The 20,190-nt window shown below is 38.6% G+C and overlaps 1 protein-coding gene across 3 annotated transcripts in view; it reads left to right on the top strand.

The window, feature by feature from the left end:
• Positions 1–20,190, top strand: part of SLC4A4 (solute carrier family 4 member 4) — a 350,693-nt gene that overhangs the window by 236,194 nt on the left and 94,309 nt on the right. For all 3 annotated transcript variants that reach the window (XM_044225660.1, XM_044225658.1, XM_044225659.1), the window contains 4 exons: positions 3,372–3,459; positions 5,730–5,884; positions 6,503–6,622; positions 8,949–9,123. In XM_044225660.1, the coding sequence (XP_044081595.1) occupies positions 3,372–3,459; positions 5,730–5,884; positions 6,503–6,622; positions 8,949–9,123 (538 nt within the window). The remainder of the gene's footprint in view (positions 1–3,371; positions 3,460–5,729; positions 5,885–6,502; positions 6,623–8,948; positions 9,124–20,190) is intronic.

Genomic DNA, 20,190 nt, shown 5'->3' with positions numbered 1-20,190 from the left:
AACCGGCACTATCAAAAATTCTAACTATGACTTTATTTCTGGTTATGAGTGGATAAAAAGAACTCAGTAACATAAATTAATTTATTTTCCCCAGCTGTCAACATGGCTGTGCCCTTCCAGCCACACAAATGTGATGTTTACTCTAATTTGTTAATCAAGAAAAAAGCTTCTGGTTAAAAATAACATCTGTCCATTGACAAAAAATAGCTTGGGTCATGAAAGGAGTTTTCAGTTGTATAAAAGCTGAGTTTGGCAAAATGTACTTCTATCATAAAACTTGTAATAGCTTTTGCTTCTTTGAGGGTTAAAGGGAAAAGAACATGTTTCAGGCAGAGGGAACTTCAAATTGATGAGTTGTTCTGTGTTGCTAGTTTTCCAGACCGCTCATCGCCATTTCACCAAGGCAGTCCAAATTAGGGGGTTCTTAAGGGTTTCTGTTCCTACAGAGGAAATTCTTGACCCGAGGTGATGTTTCCTGCTACCTACAGATGGCTAAATTTCTTCTATCATTTTAAAAGTTTGAACTTATTGAATGGTCCCTGACTGGAGTAATGGAAAAATTTCACTGATATGTAACATTTTGTTTCTATTGGGCAGAACTGATTCTCCATTAAAGAATAAATAAATAAATAAATGTATTAATAAATATTTTATATTACATATAATAAATATCTGGGTTTTAAAGGAAAAATTATTTTATCCAGGAAAGAGAAATTGTACCTTTATATTTAAGTTACTGAAATAATATAATTCCCATATATTGAGCTTATTCCTATAATATATATTTTTGTCACTATTGGTCTACTACTTCCATTCGTTCTTTGGTACAGGTTAGCAGAGACCAGAGTAAATATTTGCAGAAAACATATGCCCTCATCTCATAGGGCTTAAATTAGAGGGTCCGTTACTCTCCCAGCTCTTGGAATAGTTACACATCATCTGCCAAAGTTTATTGAGGACTACCAATAACTGAGCGTATTTGTCTCACTTTCTAACAAAATAGTATTTTTGGCTTTGTTGCCATATAGCCAACCTGATAATTAATTCATGTGTCAGTTGATACACACGTATTTATTTCCATGATGTGTATTTGCAAACTCTCATGGTGTTGGAGATGTAGGGCAAGTTAGGAAGAGGTACAGAGTGGTTCCGGAAGGATTTTAGATATTATGTCTTACTGAAACACTAATGTTTAGACGCATTAAAATAGCAAAAGATGGTGGGTAAAGGAAACCCTTTATTTAAAAATGTGTCAGGTAAAGGATCCAGATGTTTGATATTTTCTCTTGCTGCCCTGCATCAGTCCCCTTTGCCTAAAACTATGTTCTTACCTCCCTGACAGCTAGCCATTGCTAGACAGGCAGAGAGGACTGGGGAATGTGATGAGTACTGATGTAAATCTGTAACTGGATTTATATTTTGCTTTAGTGGTTAAATATTTTTTACATGTGTTGCACTCAAATCAGTGATCTGTCCCTTTAGCAAAGTACATTTTACTGTCTTTAGGAAGCACTTTATAATACTATACGTAGTGGTATACACTTAAGGTCCAACTTCGAACAAAGAAAAGTTCTGGTATCAATTGAACTTCAGAATTAGAAGAACTAAAAATCCAATTTTAATAATGACTTCCTTCATACTTGAACAGACTTTTGTGCCTGCCGATTGCTTTTGCTTTTTCATCTATTATGATAACACTTGAAAGGAAGTGTGCCGCCTCATGCCGGAACTGGTTTCTAAGCAAATAAGTATTGAACAGTTTTATGGTTATTTCGGTATAAAATCAAAACATTCAAACTTTGAGATACCTTCTTATATTCTTAATTTCTGTTTTTTTCCCCTTTCCCTTTTGGATTGAATTTTATAATGAAAAGAAGAAATTATTTATTCAAGGGATTTTTGGAGCAAACCGTAACACTTTAAAGAGTACTTGCTGTCAACCCATTTTTATTTAAAGTGGGGCATATAGGGGTTCCTGGGTGGCTCAGTTGGTTAGGCATCTGCCTTTAGCTCAAGTCATGATCCCAGGGTCCTGGGATTGAGCCCCACATCAGGATCCCTGATCAACGGGAAGCCTGCTTCTTGCTTTCACCCTACTTGCTCTGTCTCTCTCTCTGTCAAATAAATAAATCTTTTAAAAAATGAAGTAAGGTATTTCAATAAATAAGTAAAAAATAAAATTTTATTAAGCAATTCCCCCATTATCCCTGGTCCCATAAAATTTTACCTAAGATTTCTTGTTCCCAACTAAGTATCCACAACATCTTTCACCATGGTGACCTGTGGAAGTTGTAGGTTGGGCAGGTAATACTAGGCAGAATTGTATGCTAAGAAGAACTGGCGGTGAGAAGGCCTGTCTACTCTCTCTCATTTACTAGGCACAGTCTTGGTTCAGCCACCGACCTCCTCAAGCTTCAGCATCCTCACCATTAAATGGGAATAGGATACCTGTCCTTATTGCAAAAGGGTATATGGAGTTTAAATGAGGTGATGAATGTGAAATGCTTTGCAAGTTTTAAAAAGCTGAGCAAACATGATGTGATCATTTTTATTGCCCTTATTGTCTACGTGTTAGGTGAGCCATGATCATAAGCAAGGCAGAGATGTATCCATGTTGCCTTTTATTTATTTTTTTCTTAGTCACTTACTTAGTGGGTTCCTCCCTCTCTAGTCAAGATACAACCTAAGTGGAGACAAGCTCATTATTGCAAATTTCAGGACCTACTTACTGTAGAGCAGTGAGTGTGCATTATCAAGAAAGCAAGTTTGGAAAGGAAAATGGGGGCACCCAGAAAAGAATTTTAACCGTCTGAGAATGATGCTTTTTTTTTTTTTTAACATTTCTCTCATATTTCTCTTTCTTTACTTTGGCTGTCAGCATGTGGCTTACTCATAGAGGATTTGGTTTTTGCTGACCTCCAGTCACTTCTGAGCAGAAATATTTCTTAAAAGTATGGAGAGGATCATTTGTCATTGTTCGTATTGAGTAAGGAAAAGTCAGAGAAATCTGAAGATGTCCTACGTCTTTCTGGTTATTGTGCTTATTGGGTTTTCTTCAAAATTCTGAAATTCAGTAGAAATGGAGAGGGAAGAAAGTTTAAAAAAAGGAGATTGAATGACTCCCAATGTGAAGTTCTCTGGCTCAGTAAGAAACTTCTCAAGGTTTCCATGTGAAGTTCTCCCTTGCCTCCAGAGAAACAACAGTTTGTTGAAAGAGCATCTGTCGCATTACCGAGAATATTGCCTTTTGTTTTAAAGATGGATTCTAGACCTGCACTTTTTATCAACCAAGATAAACGTGTCTCAGTTTTATGTAAATTAACTTTGATGAAATGTGTTTTATAGCTTTTGCTTCTTTCCTCTTCCATTAGGTTCTTGTTCATTCTCTTAGGTCCTAAGGGAAAAGCCAAGTCCTACCATGAGATTGGCAGAGCCATCGCCACCTTGATGTCTGATGAGGTAGGCGGTCCAGAGCACGGTGATCTGTGAACGTCCCACTTGTATAGTTTTTGTACTGTGAATTGGCTGTCACATGTATTCAGTTAGAATTACGTGGCTACCAGTCTTCTCTATGACATGAGGCACAGCCATCGTGACAGATAGCTGATCTCTATGCAGTTTTCAAAAACAACAAAAAAATTATGCTGGAACAAGATATAGTTTCTTTTCTTTTTCTAAGCATTATAATTCTTCAAACTGATGTATGTGAAATATTCTTTAAAAAGTTCACATCACTGTATTAATTTAAGCTTTATCTCTTAAAATGTTGAACATATTCATTCTGGGAGTTCAGGTGTCCATATATCACATCAGAAATAATGGGTTCTATAAAGTAACGCATAATGAAATGGATCATGCATTTTTTTCTTAGGTATCAGAAAGGACCTGTTTTTATGGTCTTCTTATCTTGTGGGAAGGAATTATACACACACTAAAATGCCGTAGCAACTGTTACTGCAGAGTATCTAGTACTTTGGAATTACAACCTTACTCTCATAACAGCTTGAATGTTGTTACAGACGTTTTAGACACAATGAAACCCTAAACCCTAGTCTCAGTAAGAGCAATACAATTAGGATATGGGATCATTGATTTCTGCCTCTGTGTCTTTTTAGCTTACTATCTTCCCACATGTTTTACTTTTGCTTTATTACTTGATTGTTAGCTTCTCCATGTGTTAAGTGGAGAATAGGGCATTTAGTTATGGTAGTTCAGCTTGGTGATTACTCACATGGTTGCCTAATGTGAGACCAAGAGCATTGATGCATAGCTATGCTGGTTTTCCCCTTGAGGCAACTAAGCCTCTCAGGGGGTTCTTTTATTGATTTCTGTATGTTTATATTTTCTTAAAAAAAAATCCTTCCTCCTAAGATGTAGCAGTGAAAAATGCTTTAGGCTCTAAGTGACAGAAAAAATAAAATCTGATTTATAGCGGCTTAAACTATTCGGGGAGGTTTTTTTTTTTTTTTCACACACGTCAGGAAATTTGGAGGTAGGCAGTGGCCAGAGTTGGTTTAACGTCACCGCTTCGTGATAAATCAAGAGCCGAGGCTCTTGCTTTGGGGTCTTAAGATGGCTACTGCCTTGAGCCCCAGCCATCTCTTCTATATTCAAGGCAGGAAAAAGGGGGCGGGAATGTTAGCTGGAGCTGTCTCTTTTAACAGGTATCCTAAAGGTTTCCAGACAGCTTTTTCCTTCTATCTCATTGGTCAGAACTGTCAGTCCTTATCTTCGGGGGTGGCTGGAAGAGTGACCCTCTGACTTTCCAGCCTCTGCAGTTGCCGTGCCCGCGGCGGACGAGGTGCTGGCACCGTGGATGGCCCTGCCCTCAACCTCACAACCCCCAGAGCGCGACATGTTATTTGTTTGACAGCTTTTAAAAATTGTTGTCGAAGAGAAGAGATTTAGTAGCAGTCTTTAAGCATAGGCAAGGATGTTAAGCAGGAGCCAGCTTTTCTCCTGAAGACTAAAGAATTTGACTTACGAGGTATGAAAAGGTATAAAGGACTTCAGATCATCAGCTAGGTTGGAAGAATGGGATGGTTGGCAAAGAGGATTATGTGTGTCTGGAAGCTCCTTCTTTGGCTATCTATATAAAAGACACGACGCATTTGCTGCCTTGGATGGTTTAGTTGTTGCCTCGCTAAAAGGTTAGACAGACGATCACCTGCTTAAAGCCCTTTGCTTTATGTGTTACCGGTATAACTTGGATTTTTCTTCCTTTAATAGCTGACATTATTTGTGTGTTTGAGAGTTGCAATGTTTGGGTCTTAACCCGATCTTAACACTCAGCTTGAACTTTTCCTTTTTGAATTACCAGCAATGGTTTGTCCCAGTCGTTTTGATTTCAGAGAATGACTCTTTTGTGTATTTCTCCAAACCATTTTCATCTGGCTTCCACAGAAGCTATAGCAGGAATGGTGCCTACCGGTGGGAGATGAAAAGCAATGTTGTGTTGCAGTATTGATAAAAATAAAAAACATATAAAAGAAACACAGCTGTTTTCTCATGCCTCTACTTATATTCTTTGGGTTCACAATCAGAATAGCAAAATAGTTTGGGACAAGCTGATAGGAAGTATGAGAATATGATTATACTGAATATATATTAAATATCAAAATGGATTATAGATTGCCTTTTTCAGGCTCACCATGCTGTGAGGCATGTGAGGCATGTGAGGCACATAGAGGGTTCTCTTGTTGATCAGCACATCTCTTATTGTCCGTTAGGTGTTCCATGACATTGCTTATAAAGCAAAAGACAGGCAGGACCTGATTGCTGGCATCGACGAGTTCCTAGATGAAGTCATTGTCCTTCCTCCTGGAGAATGGGATCCAGCAATCAGGATAGAGCCTCCCAAGAGTCTTCCGTCATCTGACAAAAGGTAAATTATCAGGCAATTGGGAGTTTTCATCCTTGGGGAGGAGGCTTCGTGCAGAAAAAGAAATGAGGTCAGGTGACTATCCTACTACTGTGTTTTCAGGTTCCCATTTAACTTGATGTATTCTCTCAAAGGAATCGCTTAGGTGTTTTGGTTCGGTATTTCGTGGACACTGTAAAATGAATGGTGTATATTGTTATTTTATTCGGTGATTGCAAGCTAGAGATCTCAGATTATGATATTGGAATACACCGCAGAGATTTTTGGAGAATGTGTTGGGGACTTCCTCTATGTGTAGAAAGATCAGTTTCCTTAAGATGAGTCCCTATAGACTTCAAGAAATTTGGTGAGATAATTTTAGAGAAGTCATTCTCTGGAAATCTGTTATTTTCTAGGTGAGGCAGTTTCTCCTCTTGTATAATATACAACTCATTCAGCTTTTTATTCATCTGTCATTTGTCTTCCCTCTAAATATAACACTTTAAGAATTGCCTGCCAGGGTGGCAGAAGGATATAATGAACTTTCTCCCAATCTCTTCACCAGTCTAGTGCATGACACAGCTAAGAAGTAGATGAATAAAATAAACTCGTAATTCTCTCGATTTCTATTGTCTTGCTTAGAAAGAATATGTACTCAGGTGGAGAGAATGTTCAAATGAATGGGGACACACCCCATGATGGAGGCCACGGAGGAGGAGGAGGGGGACACGCGGATTGTGAAGAATTGCAGCGAACTGGACGGTAACTGATGGATTCTTTTGACATTCATGACGAGGCTCTCTTGAGATCTTCATTTCCCTTCATCTTCCTATTGGCATTTGAATCACCAGCCAATAGACCTTTATATTGATTGGTCACAGGCGCTGGGGACACGACATTGAGTTAAACAAAAACCCCATGTCCTTTTGGGTCTTCCTTTGTAGGAGTGGGAGACAGACACTGAGCAGGTGAAAAGACCTGGTGATGGTTTTCTGGGGAAAACTAAAGCCGAAGTAGGGAGTTTGGTGGTGGGAGAAAGGTATTCCAATTCAAATAGGGTGGTCCGAGAAGACTTTGCAGAGAAGTGCAGCCTGTGAGGAAAGTCCTGAAGGAGACAGCAAAGAGCCTGTGGTAGGTGGTGGGTTGGCATCCAGGCCATGAAGTGAGAGAGGAGGTGTTAGAAAGTCAGCGGGCCTGCGGGTTGGGGTGAGTGCGCAGCCGCAGGACAGCCATGGGCCTGTCTTCCTCATTTGGCGTTTGGGATTCCATCCCTTCCCTGTACGTTTACTTACAAATGGGGCATGTGTTATAGATATGAGGGACCCACAGGTCATAGTCTTCCTAGCCTGCAGCTGGGGATTCAGGTTTTCCAATTGCTTTTGTAAGTCTCCTTTTATGATACTTCTTCCTTTTCTTTCCCCTGTTAGATTTTCCATTTTCTTTTGGATTAAGTAAAATTTTAAGTAAGGTACTCGTTTTATGAAGATAGAACTTTTTAAGGACATCAAGGGTTTTTTGGAAACACAAAAGTGTATCTTTTTAACATGCAGTTGAATCTGAATAAAATGATTTTATTCCTCTGATGACTACTTGGGTTTCTCTCTGAAATTGAGGGGACATTATTTCCCTTCCCTTTTTTCTTAAAGAATAGAGAACACAAAACCTTCTTTCCCCCTATTTTTTCCCTGAATAGTTCTTCAGAAACTATTTTTAGTATGAACATCCTTTTCATTTACTATAGGTATGAGTTCTAGGATTCAACTTCTTTCTCTATTTGTTTATTTCAAGATATGAAACATTTTAATAGAGGAAATATGGATTTCTGAATTCCTTGTTTTATCTGCTGTTAACTTTATGACTGCTTTTACAAGGTGTAGGTCACTAGGAAGGTCAGTTTTGATAATGATAAATAATAGGAATTATGATAGGATTAATACCTTATGTATGTTTTCTTTGACAGTTTAAAAATAATCTTATGAAAATGAACTCATTGGTATGCAACGTATAGAATTATATCATGTCTTTAAAAATTCAACTCCTTCATTTAATAAATAAATAATAGAAGTCCTTGCTTGTATATTTCCCTTCTTCCTAAATGCACTGAGTGTGTGCAGCACGCCCGGTACCATGTTCAGCCCTGTGCCTACCAAGAAAACGGGAGTAGACCACCGAGGGCAGCGAGGGCCAGAAGCCCCTCCCCCCACCCCAATAGTCCTGATAAAGTATGATAGCCTGCGGTGGAAATCTGAACTCTAAGTGGAGGGTCAGGACTTCAGAGAGCTGCTGAATTCGGAGGATGGGCCTCCTAGGCAGCAGGAAGGTCATGGGGAAAGCTGAGATTTGAGGTTTGGTTGGGAGGGTAGGTGGATTGATGCCCAAATAAGGCAGCTGACCTATTCATGTGTGGAATGCTCTTCCTCCTCATACTGGCCTGGCTTCCTCCCTTCGTTCCTCTGGGACCTTATCCCAAAGTCCCCTGCTTGGAGGTCCGTTCTGGCCACTCTAATATTTCAGCCATTTCTTCTCTAGCACTTCATAACCGTCTTCCCCACTTAATTTTTACCTTGATTTTCAGCACCATGAATTTGACTTCTTCTAGAAATCTAGAAATCAAAATCCCTGCGGGCAGGTGTTTGTGTTGTGTCGTTCCCTGGTGCGTCTCCAGCACCTGGAGTCGGGCTGGGCATATCGGAGGTGCTCAGTAAACACTTGTGGAATGAAGAATGGGGCTGGAAAGGAAACTATGACAAGATTATAAAGGGCCTTACATGCTGTGCTCACACGTTTGGATGTTTCTCTTCAAACAGTGAGAAATTTTAATTTATCTACACAATTCACTCTCGTCTAAAAACCAACTGTCTGTATTTTAGGGAATGTGACACCCAATTTAGTGACCACAGCAGAGACAGATAGAAGAAAATGAATGTATTCTTCTACAGTTTTCTGGTTTTCCCTGAAGTGGTTAAGTAGAGCTTGTTGATTCAAACACTTTGAATACAAATTCTTTTGTGGCTTCATAAGTTATCTCTGGGTTAATTTGATGGCAATTTGTTTTACATTGTCACATGTTTGCTTTCTCCCTGCCCAGGTTCTGTGGTGGACTAATTAAGGACATAAAGAGGAAAGCACCATTTTTCGCCAGTGATTTTTATGATGCTTTAAATATTCAGGCGCTTTCAGCAATTCTCTTCATTTATCTGGCAACTGTAACTAATGCTATCACTTTTGGAGGACTGCTTGGGGATGCCACTGACAACATGCAGGTGGGTTTGGTTTGGGGGAAGACACAAATAGTACAGCCCAGATTGCCTTCCTCACCCCTCCAGCTCAGCGAGAAGCAGATGGCCTTTCAGTTACTCAGCGTGATTTTCTTTCTTTTGCTGGATGCTGCATTTTACTTTGCTTCTGGCCTGCTGCTATATTTCCAGCATTTTAGTAATTACAAAAATAGCTCGATGAAATCTGGCTTGAGTCACAAGTGGGGAGAAGAAGGAAAGGAAATGAGGATATACAATTCTGTTTGGGCGAAAGCGTCTCAGCTGCTTTAATTTGGTGCGGGGCACCAGGTTTAGATCTCCTACTACCTTGAGTGCACAGACCATATTCTGTTGAACTTGATGAACACACTCTTTCTGGGAATGTGTGATTAGCTTCATTTTACACATGAGCAAACAGTCATCAAAAAATTGAGTGATTTGCTTGAGGTCGAATTTGCATATCTATCAGTAGAGCTCAGCTTTAAGGAATGGAAGTTAAGAGTCCTTTCTCCTGTTCTTGAATCTGCCTGCCATTAAGCTGTGAAGACCCTGGCTTGACTTAATTTGTACAAAGCACAGTTTGTTGGTTACTCTGCGGGTGCCATTTGCCTTCCTTTTGTGTCAGTAACAGCTAAAAATTTTTGTGGTAGAAAAGAGATATTGGATGCCCTCTATGCATCAGAAAAATATGTACAAAGCTAAGAAAAAAAGAAGCGTTGTGCTAGGTGCTGAGTACGGAGTAGTGAGTGAAGCTGGTATTTTGTTTTTCTAAGGTCTATCTGAGAGAGAGAGGAGAGGTATTGAATATTCGAGCAAGCATGAGTGGGGGAGGGGTAGAGAGTTTTCAAGCGGATTCCCTGTCCAGCGTGGAGCCCCAGGACCCATGAGATCATGACCTGAGCCTAAACCAAGAGTCAGTCACTTCACTGACTGAGCCACCCAGGTGCTCCTGAAGCTGATATTCTTATGAAAAGAAGCAGATTCAAGCCCTTTCCAAACCCCGTCCTTCTCCTCGAGCTTATTGCTGATTAACCTATGTGACATTCGTCAGTGCTGCCTGCCAGCTTATTAAAGAAAGAAAAAATACAGCTGATTCCAAAAGATTGCTTTTCTTCTACCTTTGTTTTCTTTTCTGTGCATCTTCATGCTTTAGATTCTGCCGAAACACAAAAACGTGATGGAGAGGACATAGGACATCTATGTTGGCCCACGTGACAAGGGGAAGTCATTTTAAACCATTGTATTTAGTCAGTGAAGAGCGTTTTTATCTCTTAACCCTTATCTGCTATCACATAGCACATGGATCCAAAACCTAGAGGCTTGAAACAGCCACTTTATGCTTCTCTCAGATTTCGGGGGTTGGTGGGTGGACTCATCTGGGGTGCTCCTTCTTTGGCCTCACACATTTGTAGTGCAGTGGCAGCTGGGGGTTAGAGTCACCCAAAGGTTTCTTAATCACAGGTCTGGTGCCTAGATTGGGAAGTCTGGAAAGGCTGGGGACTAAGGACTCTGACCATGACTTTTCCTTGTGGCTAGCTTGGCTTTCTCATAGCTGGGACTGTGGTGACCCTTGAGAGCTCATGCCCTATTGGAAGGGGCCAGTGGTCTCTTAGCTTTGCTTGTTTCCAAGTGAATATGTGCTCAGTATGATTTCAATTGCTGATTTTCAAAAAGAGGCTGAAAACTCAAATCTTCTTATGTGAAATCTAGTGATTTTTAAATATTTGGAGCTAATTAACATTTAAAAAATAACATTGCACTGGCCAGGAAACAGTTATGTGTTATGTCCCCAGGAGAGACTTGCCGGTGGGGAATAGAAACCAAGCGTGGTAGGACAAAAAGATGAAATATACTGATGGGGTGTTTTCCCCTTATTCATAAGATAAGAATGAATAAATTAAACTGTAACAGTGATGTCAGTAATAGTATTTTTGTAAGTCTGCTCTATATCCAGATTGTGCAGTTTTCTTCCTCTAAGTGATAGCATAATGATAACTAAATCAGATTATTCAAGAAAACAAGTGGAGAAGGGAGACTGGGGAAGCACCATGAGGCCAGCACAAAGAACATTAAGACAGGCAGCACGTTAGGAAAGTGAAAGAAAGCTGTGATTTTGAGAGCGTGGCAAGCTATGTTCTTTCTGTCTTTCAGAATAGACGGAGACTTTCTTGTGCAGATAATTTTTCAGCATGTAGCTTTCTGTGAATGTTCTTTTCATAGAGATGGAGAAATTATAACACTTCCTATATGTTAATATATTGGCTTTTTAAACTAAATTGAACCCCTTTCCAGCTTCATAAGACATAGCTTTAAAACGCCACATCTGAGATGAGGAAGAAATCTGTTAAAGTCTATTGTTGATCTCTCCGAGGTGAATTAATTTCCATATGTGCAAGTTTGGGAGAAAGTAAAGGATTCTGTTGTATAATATATGCAGTTATTGTGGGTATCTCCTCAGTGAGGAATGTCATGGGAAGGGCCTTGCTGGTAGTAAGCAGTATTCTGAGTTCTGCAGCCGTTAGGAGAAACATAAATGCTTTCAGCGCATCAGAATGCTAGGTTCTCTGCTAAAAGGACCATTTGCTGGGTGTCACTCCTAGGAGTCACTCCTATATATGTAATATTAATTATAATAAAATACATATATGTTTCATATTCCCACATACAAATTAATTCAATGAATCAGCTTCTAACCTAGGAGGATGTTTGCCAGACATATTCTGCTTATTTTATTGATAGATTTTGTAACCCCTATTGATGATTTCACTGAAACTGTGAACTCAGTGTTTTAGGTCTTTGGAATATTGAAGTGCCTATTTTTCTCTCAGTTCCTGTCTTTTTCTTTGAAGAACGTATTGGCCAAGTACTGTAATTTGGTACTTGTAGAAGTTACAGTGGGTGGCAGAAACACTGAAAAAGAAGGATAGGACATTAATGATCGTTAATATATATTTGTTGAACTGAGTAGTCTCTAATCTCTTTCTTTTGGGGAAACTAGTGCTATTAGTGAAGGTGTATAGAGCCAAGCCCTGGATTTATAGATCTAAAATGATCTGTATAACTGGAACTGACTAGCTAGGGTGCCACACTTCCCCTCCCCAACTCAGTCATTTTACAGTGATTTTACATATCCCAGTATTTTAATAGGAAACATTTTACCTGTAGTCATTATTCTAGATTTTCTTGCAATGGTAGATGACTCAGATTGAGATTTTTATTGGTTTTATCTATTTTAGGAACTAGAAAGTAAGGTGACTTAATGTGTTGAAAAGCATCTCAGTACCGAAAAAGCATGTCCTTGAGTATACAGAAGTTCTGAGGCTCTAGCAGGAGAAATCTTGACATGGCATCAGGACAACAAAATATTGTATGGATTTGGTGCTAAGTCTCAGATCATTTCCCAGGTGTATGGCAGAGGCTGATTTATTCCTTTGTAAATATTTATTGAGTCTCTACTGTGTGACAGACACTCTTTTAAGTGCTGGGGATACAGATAAGTGATCAAAATAGATAAGAATCCCTATTCTGATGGTATTTACTGTGTAGGGTGTTGATAAGGCATTCTTTTTCTGTATCCCCAAGAGGTACCAGTAGTGGAATGTAGTGGGTTTATTTAGGGGGTAAAGTCCTCTCGGTCTATTTGCTTTTTGAAACACTAGATCAAGACTAAGCAGAACATTGGCGCAGCCTGAAGTAATCTTCAGTTATATCACATGCCTTTATAATGTGGCAGCAGGTTATTCTGAAAAGCCCAAGTAGCTCAAATGAGTCAACCGAGAATAGTGTCCTTGCTTTTAAAGGCAGACAGCTCAGAGATGGTTCACAAATAGGGCCTTTATTGTCAGGCTACAAATAGACATGGGTGCTGGTGCAAACATGTTGTGAAAACACAGATGAGTCACTGCACTGTTGTTGTTTAAGCAGACTCTTCTGCCAGCTTCTGTGCAGGAGGTCTTGCCTGCTCGGAGACAGAAATTTACATTAAAGCATTTTGAGCTGAAATCTATATATGTAATATTAATTATAATGAATATTAATAGTAATAAAATAGATGTAGGTTTAGTATTCCCACATACACATTTGTGTGTCTATCTATTTTCACATCATTAGAAGCAGATCTTGGGAGCCATATGGATCATTTCCCATGGACCGAAGTTGAAATGTAACAGTCGAAGCTACGGGGGCTTCCATTATAATCAGTAGATCATGGCCTCCTAGATGACTACAAATTTCCCAACTTGGCACATTCGTTGGACCTATCAGGCTGCTCTGAGAGGACTCTAAGGCTTTCAGAGGGTGTGTTCATGGATTCCTTAGGTATAGAGAGTAAAGTTTAGCTTGGGCCTCTGGGTTGACTGAACCACTTGGCCAAGAGTTGGCCTTAGATTTATCTAGGATACATCCTTGGCTTGTGCCTATTTCCTGTTCCTGTGGTTCAACAACAAAAGACTAGAGCATGTGGTCTCTGAGGTCTGGGAAACATGCAACGCTCTTATTATCCTTCTCAGTCTGTCCCACTGTAATAATGCTCTGGTCCCCTTGCCGTGCTCTGAAGTAAACAAAGCGTTTTCAGCCTCACCATCCTAGAAGTGTGTCCTTTCCAGAACTCACTCTGTGACCGCACATCCAACTCACGGCACTGCATTGATATTCTTGGTCGCCAAGCAGTCTTACTGTTCTGTTCATTTAGATATGTGTGATTAAATTGTTAAACATTGATTTAACAAATATTTATGGATAGCTTAGTCTATGGGCAAGTTACCCATACTTTTTGATACTCTGTGGCAAGTCTTTGTATTTTTTTGAAGTTGTTTTTAGCTTTATGGAACACAGAAAAAAAAATCTTTTAGCTCAAATCCACATTGTTGATTGTGAATGATGGAGTATAGTCTAGAGTGAAGAAAGTAATTTTAATTTCTTTCCCCAGAGTAAATATAATCCTATTTTCACAAACCTTTTAGCAAAAGGATACAGTAAGATTTTTAGAATTCTGTGAATTTTGTGATATTTATGGAGCCTAACAGAGCACATTTTAAGGAAATTTGTCTCATAATAAGGAACATTTATAGCTGGCATCTCCAAATTTAAAGCTTTATTTTAACATACTGCTGTGCTGAGAATATTTAATCAATCTGCTGAGGTTGGAAATGTATCATTTCTTCTTCACATAGATCTTCTTCTGTAAGATAGACACTTCTTTATGAAGTTTATCATGTGTACTTTATAACAGCAATTGCTTCATTATAGTGAGGAAAGTATAGGAATTTCAGCTTCCCTAAATGTTGCACTTGGGCACCAAAATGCATTTCTTTCTTGAGGTGGAAATGTAAGTGTAAGGTGATATGTTAATCTGCCTGAAATAGTCTTCCAGAACATAGGAGAGTTTTGAAAAAGTTAGGGAGAGATAGTCTGTTGGAATGATATAGTTGGGTTGTTTGGCTAGTCAAAAATAAGTGTGTATTGGGAGTGCCTGGGTGGCTCAGTTGGTTAGGCATCTGCCTTTGGCTCAGGTCATGATCCCATGGCCCTGGGATGGGCCCCACATCAGGCTCCTTGCTCAGCAGGTAGTCTGCCCCTCCCTCTCCCTCTGCCTGCCACTCCCTCTGCTTGTGCTCTCTCTCCCTCTCCAAAAAATAAATGCAATCTTTAAAAAATATAAATGTGTATTAGTGACAAAGTAAGCTCCAATGTGCATGCTGCCTATTCCTTCTCCCAGGAAGGAACGTAACTAAAGAATTTACTTCACTTCCTGTGCAAGTTCTGAATTAAGCCTGTTTGATTAAGGTTAAGTCAAATGTAACCAAATTTTTCACTTACTAGAACATATTTCGTTGGCTTTCCAACTGAAAGACCTTTGTCAACTCTGTTTTTTTGGTGATTAGAAGAGGATAGTGATTTGGGCAGGGTGGTGATCCCAAATGTTGACCTTCTAAAACTACCTCATGTTTGTCTTGAAATTATTTTGAAATACCTTTATTTTTAATAAGATATAATTATGTGTTGTAAAAAACTCAAACAATGCAGAAAAACTACAATAAAAAGTAGTTTTGCCCTTAAACTCATCATTCAGAAATAACCATTATTATTTTCGCGAACATTTTTTGTGTATCTTGCGATGCATGTGTAAACAGATAGATTGATGTATAACAGAGAGTGTATATAATGAGATCATATACCTGCTGTTTCATAACATGACTAGTTTTTCATGGAAGTTCTTCCACATTAGTATGGATCTTGAGCATTATCTTAAAGACTGCAGCTCTTTATACACATGATGATGCATGTCCTATAATTACCTAATAAATCCCCTATTAGTACATTTTCAGTTTTCCCAGATTTTCTCATTTATAAACAAACTTTGGTGTTTAACTATGTTTTAATTCTCTGTAATTTTCTTCTTAGAGTAAAATCCCTAGAAGAATGTTTGCAGGATAGGCTTATTTTATTTTTTTATATTTGTTTTAAGTTATACTCACAGAAGTTTATACCGGTTTATACTTCCACTGATAATGGACAAGACTGCCCACTTATATGCACTCTTGCAAAAACAAGATTTTGTCCCATCTTCTCATTTTTGCCATTCAGTGGGTTGAGAATGTTAGCTCATTCATAGTCATTTCAATTTTTTTTTTACTTTTAGCGAGGGTGAATATCCTTCTGCATTTTTCTTGACTTGTTTGTCAATTGTTAATATACTTGTTTGTATTTGTGTCCTTTGAATACTGTCCTTTTAGGCATTTTATTTTTTTCCTCATTGACTCATAAGACCTCTGTGTAATAGTATATTTTTTCTTATCAGAAATATGACAAATATATTTTTCCCAGATCTATCCTGTGTCTTTTCACTTATTTGTGATTTCTTTCACTATACAGATATTAATTTTTGTGTAGTCAAATTCTTCAATCTTTTTTTAAAGATTTTTTATTTATTTATTTTACAGAGAGAGAGAACAAGTAGGCAGAGAGGCAGGCAGAGAGAGAGAGGAGGAAGCAGGCTCCCTGCTGAGCAGAGAGCCTGATGCGGGACTCGATCCCAGGACCCTGAGATCATGACCTGAGCCGAAGGCAGCGGCTTAACCCATTGAGCCACCCAGGTGCCCCAATTCTTCAATCTTTTATAGCTTTTTATTTTCATTATATACTTAGAGAGGCTTTCCTGCTCCAAGATTAGAAAAATATTTACCCACATATCTTAGTACTTTTATGTTTATATTAAAATTTTTTTATCCATCTGGAATTGATTTTTTGTGTAAGGTTATCCTAGCATTTGATGTTTGGGCACTTCAGATGATCCAGGCACATAATCATAGGTCTTCTAACAAAAAAATATCATAGAGCCTCCCCATCTTGCCCATCCATTCTATCAGACTTGGAGTTGTGGCTCTTTGGTGAAGATTTTGGCTCATACTTTCCTTCAAGCAGGGAGCTAATTTGTCTTTCAGTCTTACCTCTTTCTTCAGTTCTTGCTGGGCAGTGTAAAGAGAAATCCTGTTTATGACGACAAAGCACTTGTAGGCAGAATAGATGACAATAAGGGTTTGACAGCTGTGATCTGTCAGGACAGAGATCACTGATTTATAGGCTATAGGTACACAGATGAAATAAACAATGAAGGCTGACTCTCCAGTCTTCTTCCCCAGTGTAGATGAATGTTCTGTGTAACTGGACCTTAACAAATGCTAGCAGGTGGTTCTGATTTGGAAAGAGGAAGGGAGATTTTTTGAATGGGTGCACCTCAAATTTGAGCCATATGAGAATCACTTGGGGAACTTAAAAAAAAAAATTCTGATTCCCCAGGCCAGATCTTCAGAGATCTTGACTTAATTGTTCAAGGTAGAGGTAAAGAAACAGTATTTGTTTTTGTTTTTTTTCCTATAAAAAAAAAAAAAAAAAAAAGCTTCCCGGCTAATTGTCATGTGACCCAAATTTGATTTAGAGTCTTGCATTATTTCTTCACTTTGCTTCTAATCATGTGGCTTGGATTTCTGCTGGGGACCTGCCATCAGAACTCTTACAGATAATTCAGGTCTGCCTGCTATTTCCAGTGGCCATGTCTAAATGGCATTAGGCTGCATCGTTTTCATTTTTTTTTTTTTTCCTGGCTAACTTTCAGATTCAAAGACGGAGCTAGAGATATTTAATTTTATTATTCAACATTCTACACAGTTTGTATAAATTACCACAAACACTGGCTGAAGTCTCTTTCTATGGTTAGAAACAGTTGAGTTTCTTTTGAGAAGCTTGAAAGATTATAATGAAGTCAGTGAATACTTTATCATTTACTGCCACCAAAATATTTTATTTTCCAAGTTTTACTTGGTTGAAAATTGTCAAAGACATAGAAAATGTTTTATTTGCTTGGGCATTTGTGCTGCTTGTCTCCTGTTACTGCTGTCCACACTCCCTAAATGGTTGTGATGATTATTCTAAATAATGAATTCCTTAATGAAAAGGACATAAAACAAGAAGGGTCATTCTTTAGTGTTCTGTGAAGATGCTGAATTGCAGTAAAGTCAAAGTTGACAGCATAGTTTTTTAAAAATTTTTAATTTTTCATCATCTTTTGAATGTGCTTGTTGGACAATGGTGCTGACAAGTATGGTGGCCTTGGGTCCCTGATCACTGGTGGCTCCAAGACGTAAAATGCTGGTGTTACCAATTAGGGTTGAATTTTGTTTTGTTTTTAAGAATCTTTTTCTTATGGTCCAACTTCTTTTATGCTTGATTTTTCTATCATGGACTTGTGCTGATTTTCTTGGCTGTTTTGTAAAATAGGGACCATCTTTGGTTTAACTTCAAATCCTGATAGAAGCAGAAAGATGTTCATAAATTGTTTCGGATGTGGGTTTTGACTTCATGGCTGTAAAGTAAAGCAAACTATTCTGTCTTATTATAGCTGATTCCATGTGTTTAGTAACACAAGGATGAAAAGAAGCAACTTTCAATGGCTGTAGTGTTGCTCCTGAAGGCTTCTGTTGATTTAGGATTTGTTTGGGGGAAATATTGAAGATTTAAAGAGGTCTCCCCCATTTCTTCTGAGGACTAGTCTTCATTATTTCTTTTCATGTCACTCCTTTTGACTTTCTCCATCTTTTCCTCTTTTGATGAAAAGAGGAATAATAGAGGCAGGCTGGGAAAAGAAGGGGATGAGAATTAAGATTTTATTGTATCTCTATTCTTAGCTCTTGATATATGATTGTCTTTCTTAGTCCACATTATTTTCCTTTGAAATAGCAATTGATTTACAGAAGAGAGAATTAGTATGTGGAGAGGTTGGTGACTGGTGGACCTGGGATTTAATTCAGATATCCCTGACTCCAGGATGTTCTGTTTATGCCGAGCTACCTTGGGAAGATGTTGGAAATCATCTAGGTCAGCTTTCCCTCTTCTGTCTAAACAAATACCTTATGTTTGTGTTACTGTTCATAAAAATTGTATTATATATTGGAGACTATGCTGAACATTTTACATGTATTATCTAAGACGTATAATAACTGTCTTAAAATCATTAAAGTCATTGATTGAGTAAATCTTAAAGTCATTGATTGAGTAAATGGTAGAGCCTAGTCTCACTCTAAGATGTTTTTTGACTCCAGAGTCCCTTGTTAAACTGCATCAACCCCATGTTTCGAAGAAACTACAATCGACAAACTTTAAGTGACATTCCAAGATCGCCAGCTCTTTGGTGACAGAACAAAGTCTAGACTCTAGATTTCCTGACTGCTGGTGCTTTGCTCATTCTGCTCCTCAGCGGTGGGGGATTCTTGATCAGAAATGGAAGGAGATGAAAGCCTAAGCAAAATGGAGCTGGGACGCTTTGTGCTGCCTGATTCCACCACACCTCAGAGCTCAGCCACACGCAGTCTTGTGAACTGAATGAAAAATAGTAGAGGCAGGGAGAAATCAGGGTTAAAAGTGTCTCTATGAGTTGCAGCAATTAAAAATACCCACACCCACATATTATTTTCCTTTTTTTATCTTCATGAACCCTGAATATAATAAATCAGAAAAGGGGTTTCTGATAGTTCACCTTCTAAATTGCTTCAAATTCTGGTGAGTTGAGCTGGAATTATTCAGTGCCTGAGATTATTTTTAAATTTTCTGTATTATCAAGAGTAACATATCAAAACGTGGTGAAAATAGTTCTTTTCTCAGAAATGCTGCAAGTAACTCTAAGTTTAAGCAAGTTTCCAGTGCAGTGTATATAATAAATCACCTGTCTCTGTTTCAAAATTGTCAGCAACAGAATGGAAACTGTAGCACTTACCAAAGGATCAAGTACTGAAATAAAAATAATCTGCCTTTTAACAGTCACATGGTTTCCATAAATCAAAGCCATTTTTTGGGAAGAAATTCATTGTTATCTTTACTGAGTGAGCAACAACGGCTCTGTTGACCTTCGATTAAGTGGAACCTAGGGTGTGATTTGCGTATTTCTTCTTCAATTCCTTTGAGATTTCCTTCATGCTTACAGAGCACATGGGAGGATAGTGCAAAGCTTCATAGGAGGAAGAAAAATAGGAAGGCCCCTGGAGACCCTGTGCTTGCCCTCAGAGAGATTAATAGCAATGTCAAATCAAGTAGAGAATTCTTTTTTTTTTTTCAAGTAGAGAATTCTGAATCTCACCTTTCTTCTTTCTTCCTTCATGTTCTTTCTTACACCCAGGCTGTACTGTTATTTTGATCCTGAAGTAGCCATGGGAAATAGGTACTTTTCCATGCTTGATAAAGAATGATGCAGTAACTTTGCCTGTCCTCTATGCCCAGAATATGGTTTGTCCTGCCACATGGAACATTCCACTCCTACCCTTTCATGTTATGCATGCTGAAGTAAGTTAGGAGAAAGAAACATTAAAAGACATTAAAAAAAAAAAACCCTCAGTGTGAATGCACAAAAGGTGAAATGCTGCATGTCCTTGAAAATCCCAGCGGAGGGCACACCTTCTAGCCTTGCTGTGGATACACTTTCTAGCCTTAATGTGGGTGGGGTCGTGGTTGGGTAGGTACCCATACTCCATACATTTGTTGTGCCACACTGAGTATGGATTTGTTCATACCACTTAACTCTTCTGA

Source organism: Neovison vison, chromosome 11 (assembly GCF_020171115.1).
Source record: "Neovison vison isolate M4711 chromosome 11, ASM_NN_V1, whole genome shotgun sequence".
NCBI classification, from domain to species: domain Eukaryota; kingdom Metazoa; phylum Chordata; class Mammalia; order Carnivora; family Mustelidae; genus Neogale; species Neogale vison.
Note: the sequence above shows the minus strand (reverse complement) of the source record. Positions and strands in the feature narration are given on the sequence as shown.